The sequence below is a fragment of the Cetorhinus maximus genome, chromosome 5 (assembly GCF_964194155.1).
Source record: "Cetorhinus maximus chromosome 5, sCetMax3.hap1.1, whole genome shotgun sequence".
Taxonomy (NCBI): domain Eukaryota; kingdom Metazoa; phylum Chordata; class Chondrichthyes; order Lamniformes; family Cetorhinidae; genus Cetorhinus; species Cetorhinus maximus.
The window spans coordinates 92,645,601-92,655,726 of NC_135883.1; the positions used below are offsets into that span (position 1 = coordinate 92,645,601).

At 37.9% G+C, this 10,126-nt stretch overlaps 1 protein-coding gene across 1 annotated transcript in view; it reads left to right on the forward strand.

The window, feature by feature from the left end:
- gopc (golgi-associated PDZ and coiled-coil motif containing) overlaps positions 1-10,126 on the forward strand; it is a 43,800-nt gene extending 33,674 nt beyond the window's left edge. The window contains exons 5-8 of the mRNA XM_078542202.1: positions 1,666-1,761; positions 3,726-3,890; positions 6,915-7,095; positions 8,270-10,126. Of these exons, the coding sequence (XP_078398328.1) occupies positions 1,666-1,761; positions 3,726-3,890; positions 6,915-7,095; positions 8,270-8,388 (561 nt within the window). The 3' untranslated portion in view covers positions 8,389-10,126. The remainder of the gene's footprint in view (positions 1-1,665; positions 1,762-3,725; positions 3,891-6,914; positions 7,096-8,269) is intronic.

Below are 10,126 nucleotides of genomic sequence, written 5' to 3' on the forward strand. Positions count from 1 at the left end.
TGATATTTCCAAAATTCTGAAGTTTTGACAAATTAAATATTTCTCTTGGTTGGGGAATCAGTTACAAAAGAACATTTACTCAGAATTATCACTAGAGGAATCAACAAGGAAGTTGTGATTTTTAAAAAAATCCGGGTTGTTAGAACTTGGAAAGCATGACCACAAGTAGTTGATGTTATAGTGACAATAACTTCATTTAAAAAGGAATTGGGTAGGTATTTGAAAAGGAAGAATATAAAAGAATACTGGGAAATGGGATTATAATAGGCAGCTTCAGTTGATGGGCTGAATGGTTCCTGCAAGTTCTAAATCATCCCTACAGCTCAAATTATGTTTCACATACATACGTAAAAGCAATTCTTGCAGAAAAGGAGCATTGTATTCAATTCTGAGCACCGCACTTTAGGAAGGATATCAAGGTTTTCAAATGGATGCAGAAGATATTTAATAGTATGATACCAGGGATGAGAATAATATATATCGGCCTGTAACTTCCGAGCTCCCCAGCATCGGATTTTGGGGGTACCCCAAAGATGCGCTGGGGAATCCCTCTGGGAAGTTCCCAGTCAAGGGTTTGCACGGCAATTGCCCAGAAGTGCACACTTCCTCTGGGCAATTGCGCTGAACTGGGAACCATCTGAAAATGCGGTTTTAATTGCAAACTTTGGATGGTTCCGTCAGGGTTATACCAGTAGTTACGCAGAAAAAGCTAGAAGAACCAAAACCTCTTTAAACGTCTGAGTAATTATTATAAAAACCCAGACTGACCTCACGGGACTCGCACCTCCGACAGCCCCGACCCCCGCCCATGAGTCCCCCCCCCAGCTTTCCGGACCTCCTATCGCTGACCTTGGACCCCAACCCCTTACCCACTGTACCTGTGACTGGCCTCCGTCCCCAGACCTCGGACTCCCACCTCCACCCATGCCCCCCTACCTCGGACCGACCCCTCCCCCCCCCAAATCCTATCCACTTACCTTAGACACTTAGCTTCTCCCTGGCCTGTCAATTTCCCTGGCCCTTTAAACTTAACTGCTTTATGGCAGCAAGTGCTGTAAAATAGGGGGCGTGGCCTCCTTGAATTCGCCAGAGCTGCACTTCGCTGGGTTCTGCGAGGAGTCTTTCAATGCAGACCCCAAGCAGCTCTGGTGAATGGAAGTGTCAGCGTAATTTGCAAAACCAGACAAGTATGTAATTATTTCTTCTGATTCCTGTGGGCCAGCGTTGGAAGTTATGGCCCATCACCTCTGTAAATGATCTCTAGTAGTGCTAGAACTTTGGAAAAATGAGAATTCTGAAAGCATAATAACATGGTTACGTTCTTAACCTCTTAAATTGAACTCCCATGTTTTTAATAATTTCCTTGTCAGACTGTTTGATCTCAGTTGCTAATTTATCATTAATTGCAACAAGATTATATTTCACTAGACTCTTATGTTCTTAATGCCTCAGGGAACTATTGTCCAATTATAAATCACTTCAGTCAACATTAAATAAAAATAAATTCCAATTTCTCTACTTCTTATTTGGCAAGTGTGTATAATAGTATTAAGCATATTTTTCTATCAATTGTACATTTTTCTAATAAGAATGTAATAAGAATCTTGAGAGCTTGTCTTTATTTCCATGTTTAAAAATGATTTACTTTTTTCCTTTCTGAAATAGGACCCAGATATCATAAGGAAGACCCAAGGTGTTGGGCCAATTCGGAAAGTACTGTTAGTCAAAGAGGATCATGAAGGTCTTGGCATATCTATTACAGTGAGTACGTTTTAACATTTATTTTCTGACATTTATACAGCTGTCTAGTTGGAGTACAGGAAAGCACTATTATGGGTAGAAGAGAGAGATGGTGTTTTGGACTGTTGACTTCATGCAGAAGCTTCATTTGTATTAATCTAGGGAAGCCTAAATGGCAGATATTGTAAAGGACAAATTTTCCATTGATTTCAATGAAAAGAAAATGATATGCAGTATATCCTTGATCTTGTAATATATGCTGGCTTTGTGAGCAGTAGTATGTGGCGTCTGAAGCTGATACATTTTTTTCAATTTTTTGGATGGTGAGCCAGTATTCATAGCAGCAAACAGTATAGGAGTGTTGCCTTAACTGCTTCTGGCGTCCAAATTGTTACCTGTGGGACATATGAGGCCCACAAGTGTAGATTAAGTTGCAAAGCACAGGCTTCTTGGTTTCCTGTGGATTTGTTGAAATTTCTTGGGCTGCTAGTTTGTAAATGGCTGTTCCTGCAGCTATTGCTTTGTCGGTAGATACATCTCACATTAGGACTCCAGTATCTGCTGTCTGTAGATTGAGGTACGTGCAAGTTAATGAGTATATTTAGTTAAACATGTAACAGGTTTATGATGTTCCATGGTGTGCACAAAGTTAAAAAGCTTAGATTCTCTTATTTCAATATACACTACAAGTATGAATTATGGTTGCATTTGTGAATAGAATCTACCTGTGACCTTTAATCTCACTCAAGGTAACCCTGATACTGCACACACAACTTTAAAAATTAAAGTTTTAAAAGGTTGTATTGAAAAATTTACGTTGTGATTTGCAAACTATTGTTTACTCTGATACCTGATCGGCAGCTTATAGGATAATGCATATTGGCTAATACAACAATAATTTACATCTATGAAACACATAAGCAGCAGCGGAGATCCGGGAACAGAGGCGAGGAATGTTCCGGAGGTTGAAACAAGTTAGTAGCTAGCAATGGTAAGAGAAAGGACTTAGTTTAGGCTTAGGTAGGATGTCTGAGGTTTTGCACCTCCTGTATTAATTTCAAAGTAGCATTTTAGGAGGTTAATGAAGCCTAATGCAATGACAAAAAAGTGTGGCTGGAGCCAAAGACAATAACAACAAGTTTACATGTATTTAACTGGAGAAAGTTGCACCTCATCAAGAGCTTTAATGCTGCTCTGAGAATACAGTGTGCAGTAAAATAAAACTAAAATACTGCAGAAGACGGGGGGTAAAGTAGAACAAAAAGGAAGGTCAGGAATAGGTTAGAGGGTGGGGGAGTTTAAATGACAAAGATGTCATAGAACAAGAGGCAAGGGAGTGGTCATGGTTGTGCTAGAGAAACAAGACATTGATCCAGTGTAAGTGCTAACGGCAGAATAAAGGGCAGCTCTGTTAAAGCAAACACATGAAGACAAGATACAGACTAGCACTTGGCCAAAAAAAACACAATTAAAAATGGAGGACAAAGTTCACACTCTGCAGTTATTGATCTTGATAAAAGCAAAATACTGCAGGTGTTGGAAACCTAAAATAAAAACAGAAAATGCTGGAAAAACTCAGCAGGTCTGACAGGATCTGTGGAGAGAGAAACAGAGTTGTTAGACCTGCTGAGTTTTTGCAGCATTTTCTGTTCTTATTATTATTGAACTTGATGTTTAGTCCAGAAGGCTGTAAAATGCCTAGTCAAAAGATGAGGTGCTGTTCCTCACACTTGCATTGGGCTTCACTGGAACATTGCAGCAGACCAAGGACAGAAACAAATATGATCAGGTATTTATAATTCTGAAAGAAAATTACAGTAGAATTTAGAGTTTAACATGCTTGAGAACTACTATACTAGCAACAGGAGTTGTTATGAAGTCTTATAACATACCATGGGTGATGAGATAATTTGTAAGATTGAAAATAAAAAAAGCGCATTGTCCAGATTTTGACTAAATGTGACTGCTTTCTAACTATCAAACAGGGTGGCAAAGAGCATGGAGTCCCAATTCTAATATCAGAAATCCACCCAGGTCAACCTGCTGAGCGATGTGGTGGCCTGCATGTTGGAGATGCCATACTAGCTGTTAATGGAATCAATTTAAGAGATTCCAAACACAAAGAAGCTGTTACTATTCTCTCCCAGCAGGTAATTAAACTTACCTTGTATAGAGGTACATGTATGCGGTAGCTAAAATAAGGCTCGTTTGCCACTTTCCAGTTCTGACTATGCACCTACCACTTTGCAATTTTAATAAAGAGCATGCACCTGAAATTTTAATCTGTCTTCTTGCTGGACTGATGTTGATGGACCTGCTATGTATTTTCTGTGTTCCAACTAAAGTCTACCTATCTTCTTGGCAAGATGAATATAAATATTTACAATATGTTTAAATGAGTATTTTTAAAATTTACAGCCTATTTATATCATTTTTCAAACGTACGAATGCTCTGTGTTTTCATACATTTCTATAATTCTGCTTTGTTATCAGCAATAGAAAGTTACAAAAACCTTCTTTGGTGCTCAGTTGTGAAATATTTAATATATGAACATATGAATTAGGAGCAGGAGTAGGCCACTCGGCCCCTCGAGCCTGCACTGCCATTCAATAAGATCATGGCAGATCTGAATGTAACCTCAACCCCTCATTCCTACTTACCCCCGATAACCTTTCACCCCCTTGTTAATCAAGAATCTGTCTAGTTCTGTCTTAAAAATATTCAAAGACTCTGCTTTCACTGCCTTTTGAGGAGGAGAATTCCAAAGATTTACAACCCTCAGAGAAAAAAATTCTCCTCATCTCTATCTTAAATGAGCGACCCTTTATTTTTAAACAGTGACCCCTAGTTCTAGATTCTCCCACAAGAGGAAACATCACTTCCACATCCACCCTGTCAGGATCCCTCAGGATCTTAAAGGTTTCACTCAAGTCACCTCTTACTCTTCTAAATTCCAGTGGATACAAGCCTAACCTGTCCCGCCTTTCCTCATAAGACAACCTGCCCGTTCCTGGTATTAGTCTAGCAAACCTTCTCTAAACTGCTTCTAATGCAGTTCCATCTTTCTTTAAATAAGAAGACAAGTACTGTACACAATACTCCAGATAAGGTCTCACCAAAGCCCTGTACAACTGAATCATAACCTCCGTACTTTTATATTCAATTCCTCTCACAATAAATGATACATTCTATTAGCTTTCCTCATTACCTGCTGTACCTGCATACTAACCTTTTGTGATTCATGCACTAGGACACCCGGATCCCTCTGAATCTCAGAGCTCTGCAATCTCTCACCATTTAGATAATTTTCTTTTTTATTCTTCTTGCCAAAATGAACAATTTCACATTTGTCCACGTTAAACTCCATTTGCCAGACCTTTGCCCACTCACTTAACCTATCTACGTCATTTTTTAGCCTCCTTATGTCCTCTTCACAATTTACTTTCCTACCTATCTTTGTGTTGTCAGCAAATTTAGCAACCATTCCTTCATCCCTTCATCCGAGTAATTTATATAACTAGTATAAAGTTGAGGCCCCAGCACTGATCCCTGTGGCACACCACTCGTCATCCTGCCAACCAGAAATAAACTCATTTATGCTGTTCCTGTTAGCTAGTTAATTTTCTATCCATGCCAATATGTTACCCCCTACACCATGAGCTTTTATTTTCTGCAATAACCTTTGATGGGGCACTTTATCAAATGCCTTCTGGAAATCCAAGTACAGTACATCCACTGGTTCCCCTTTATCCACATCACATGTGACTTCTTCAAAGAACTCCAATAAATTGGTTAAACATGATTTCCCTTTTACAAAACCATGTTGACTCTGCCTGATTGCCTTGAATTTTTTGTAAGTGCCCTGCTATAACATGTTTAATAATTGCTTCTAACATTTTCCCTATGACAGATGTTAGCCAACTGGCCCATAGTTTCCTGCTTTCTGTCTCCCTCCCTTTTTGAATAAAGGAGTTATATTTGCTATTTTCTAATGAAATGGAACCTTGCCTTAATCTAGGGAATTTTGGAAAATTACAACCAGTGCATCAACTATCTCACTAGCCACTTCTTTCAAGACCTTAGGGTGAAGTCCATCCAGACCTGGAGATTTGTCATCCTGCAGCCCCAATAATTAGCTCCATACCACTTCCCCGATGAATGCAATTTTCCTGGGTTCCTCCCTCCCTTCCACTTCCTGATTTACAGCTATTTCCGGGATGTCCTCTATAGTGAAGATCGAAAAAAAATACCTGTTTAATTCATCTGCCATCTCCCTACTTTCCATTATGAATTCCCAAAATGCATTCTCTGTAGGACCAATGCACACTTTGTTGACTCTTTTCTTATTTAAATATCTATAGAAACTCTTACTATCCATCTTTATATTACTAGCTTGTTTTCTCTCATACTCTAATTTTTCCCTCCTTATTAATCTTTTTGTCATTCTTTGCTGTTCATATTCTTTCCAATCTTCTGACCTGCCACCCGTCTTTGCGTAATTATATGCTTTTTCTTTAAATTTGATACTGTCTTTAACTTTTTTAGTTAACCACGGATGATGGGCCCTCCCCTTGGAACTTTTCTTTCTCATTGGATTGTATATATTCTGTGTATTCTGAAATATCCCTTTAAATGTTTGCCACTCAACTTCTATTGACATATCCCTTAACCTCATTTGCCAAGATCACTTTAGCTAGCTCTGCTTTCATGCCCTCATAATTGGCCTTATTTAAGTTTAAAATACTAGTCTTGGATGCACTCGTTTCTCCCTCAAAATGAATGTAAAATTCAATCATATTGTGACCGCAGCTACCTTGGGGTGCCTTCACTAGGAGGTCAACAATTAATCCTATCTCGTTGCACAATATCAGGTCTCGTATAGCCTGCTCTCTGGTTGGCTCCAGAATGTGCTGTTCTAAGAAAATATTCCAAAAACATTCTATGAACTCCTCATCTATGCTACCTTTGCCCATCTAATTTTTCCAGTTTATATGTAGATTAAAACCCCCCCATAATTATTGCTGCCCCTTTCTGGCAAGCTCCCCATTAACTCTTTTTTTTAATACTCTGTCCTGTGTAGTTACAATTAGGGGACCTATACACCACTCCCACAAGTGACTTCTTGTCTTTATAATTCCTCATCTCAACCCAAATGTTGTCTTTTCTTTTAAAGAGAGGAGAGATTGAGTTTGAAGTGGTGTATGTTGCTCCAGAGATAGACTCTGATGATGAAAATGTGGATTATGAGGATGAGACTGGGCATCGTTATCGCTTGTATCTTGATGAGCTGGAGGAAAGCAGAAACGCAGCTGTTGGCAGAAATGATGGAAGTGGTGACGCCAAACCCCTAGCAGGTAGAAATTTGAAAATGGTCAACATTATTGACTTGAATGGTACTAAGGCACCCCAAGATGTTAAATACCATAGAAAGAAATAATAACATAGAAAGAGAGAATTTATATAGAACCTGTCACACCCTTAGGATGTTTCAAAGCACTTTACAATCAATGATGTATAGTTAATGTTGTGTTGCAGAGATGTGGCACCAATTTGTGCACAGCAAGGCCCCCATAAACTGTAGTGTGATTTTAACCAGATATGTTTTAGTAATGTTAGTTGATGAATAAATTTCTGCCAGGAGATGGGAGAATCCCCTGCTTTCACTTCAAATAGTATCGCATCCACCTGAAAGTTGGCTGAGTTCTCAGTTTAACATCTCAACTGAAAGGCGGTACTAAATTAGATACTAAATTGTGTGCCCCATCTCTGAACTAGGACTTGAACCCAAACCCCATGACCGTCTGGGTTCAGAGGTGAGAATTTTACTACTGAGCCAAAGTTGACAACCATACTTTCGGACTGAATAAAGATAATATAGTGTGGTTGCTCAGGAGCCTACCGCAATCCAATATCTTGCCCAAAAGGATAATCTCCAAGTGTGAGTCTAGACTGAGTGTCAGCAGGGTAGTCAAACATGAAGGACATCAACAGTTAAGCTATATTCTACCGACATCTAATGTTTATACATACAGAAGTAAGAAGCTTGGTTGACTTTTCTCCTCTCTCTATCCTGGTGAATTGAGGCCATCATTGGCACAATGTTGTGCAGATGGTATGTACCTTTTTCAACACAGGCTGGGACTTTCTTAGTCTGTGGGGTTCATTGTGCTCTGCCATTATCAGCTGAATTGTTGGGTGAATACTCTTTAATCTCTTTCACTAAAGGTTGTGTTTTAGAAATTAGCTTCTATTTCTTCCTGCTAAAATGTCTACACATTTCTGATGTGCCAGGGCAGTCTATACTGTTATGATTGTTGTCAGCTGCTAACAGGTACTCAACAGTATGCTAATTTGACTTAACCTTTAAGTGTTCCTGAAAATTAGCTTCATCATATTATACGATTAAATGATACAAATACATTTTATTTGCAGAATGAAAACTTGTCAAAAACATAAATCCTAAAGCAGCTATACCACTTGCATGCATTTTTTGGATAAACTATTAATACTGATTTTTTTTTATATAAGTGACAGAACAGAAACCAGTTCTAGATGCCATCTTAAATGGGGATGCAGGAACGAACAGTGAAACAGCTTCAGAAGATGCAACACCCAAACAAAAAGATTGTGCAGAATGCTCATCTTAAGTTATCCCTAGGTTACTTGAACATTAACATGATATTTCTGCACTTGACTGGCAAAACAGAAGGAACATCGTGTGAATGTGATCAACTGTGTATACTTGTACTGAAAATAATGTTTATTAGGGATCACCATGATTATGTTCTGTGGCTAAGGAGTTCCAAATATACCATGGAGTTGCATTATTAACGATTCTGCATGTACAAAAATACTTTGATTTTGTATGAATTAACCATCGCAAGTAAACTTGTTTGATGGCATATATGTTCTGAGGTTACAGCTAACTGAGGCTTTGAAACTAGAGGGAGACAAACACATATTAGGTGCTAGCTTAATAGTTAAACAGTGTCTTTTGGGATGTTTTCAAACTGCCTGTTGCACTTTCCCTTTAGGGTTTTTTTGTGCACAAAATCTGCACAAGAAGCACTTTCATCCTGTTACAGTTACATTTTGTCATTTTTTTCCCGTGATGTTGCTTCTAAATTGAACCATTTGGAGAAAATTGATGACATTGCATTTGCTTCTCATTATTCATGTGTGATTAATTGGAAAATCTAATCTGTCTTTAAATATATGCAGAACTGTTAACTGGATTTCCTAAAGGTACAATAGAACCTTGTCCTGACCCTTAGCCTTGTCCATAAAAAATGTAGTCACATTACATTAAATGTTGCTGTTAATCTAGCTAGGAATTGACATATTAGTTTAATATCTACAAATAGTAAAAGCGTGATATCTTGTGTTTAAACTTTAAGATGATACAAAAATAATGAGCCAATGAGATATAGATTATTTAGGTTGCATACCTGCACCTCATTGGAAGACTAATTTGTTAAAGTACATTTCCTAATCCAGTAGTAATAATTATTTAAAGTTACAGAGTTACATTGTTGTAGGTATTCAGTTCCTATGTATATCCAAACCAGAATTGAAATGCACTATTTGTAATTATCAGGTTATTCTGAAAAGGGTATAAAATGGAACATCTAGTAAAGCTAAGGTGATCTTGGTATATTCGATATAGTATCACTTCTTCAGGTGCTTTGCAGCTTTGGAAGGGAAGCATGTCGTATGTACTGGTCTCTACACATTGATCACTTGTTACACTGCACCGATTCATTATAACTCATGAATCCTGGCCTTGTTCAAATAGTGCAGGTGCAATATGAAGTGCAAATTCCCATCAAAATTTCAATATCAAACTTATGTGAACATTGCTAAAGGATGATTTTCAGTTAATGACAAGAATTTGGACAATAGAGAACTTCACAGTACTACAACAGAGAAGTATACACTTAGATGGTAAAATAAATACTGTGGATGCTGGAAATCTGAAATAAAAACAAAAATGCTGGAAATACTCAGGTCAGGCAGCATTTGTGGAGAGAGAAACAGAATTAGCATTGCAGATTGATGACCTTTTGTTAGACAGAAAATAACTTATTTTCTGAACACAAACTCCTGAAAAAGGTATATTTGCTTCTTATGTTTTTTTTCTATATTTACACGGTAGAGTTCACACTCTATTTATATATTATAATGAAACAAATGCTTCACTTTTTATAGTGTAAGTTTGTTCTCAGCAGCACTAGTGGTTTCTTTGTCATTTTTGTATAAGCAACTCTGTATTGTACATACAGCTTTATTGGATTTTTAACTATTTATAAAGTTACAGTTTATGGTGAATGCTTATTTTTGTGCCCCCCCACCCCTTTCATGGCATTAAAGTTATACTGTAAATGA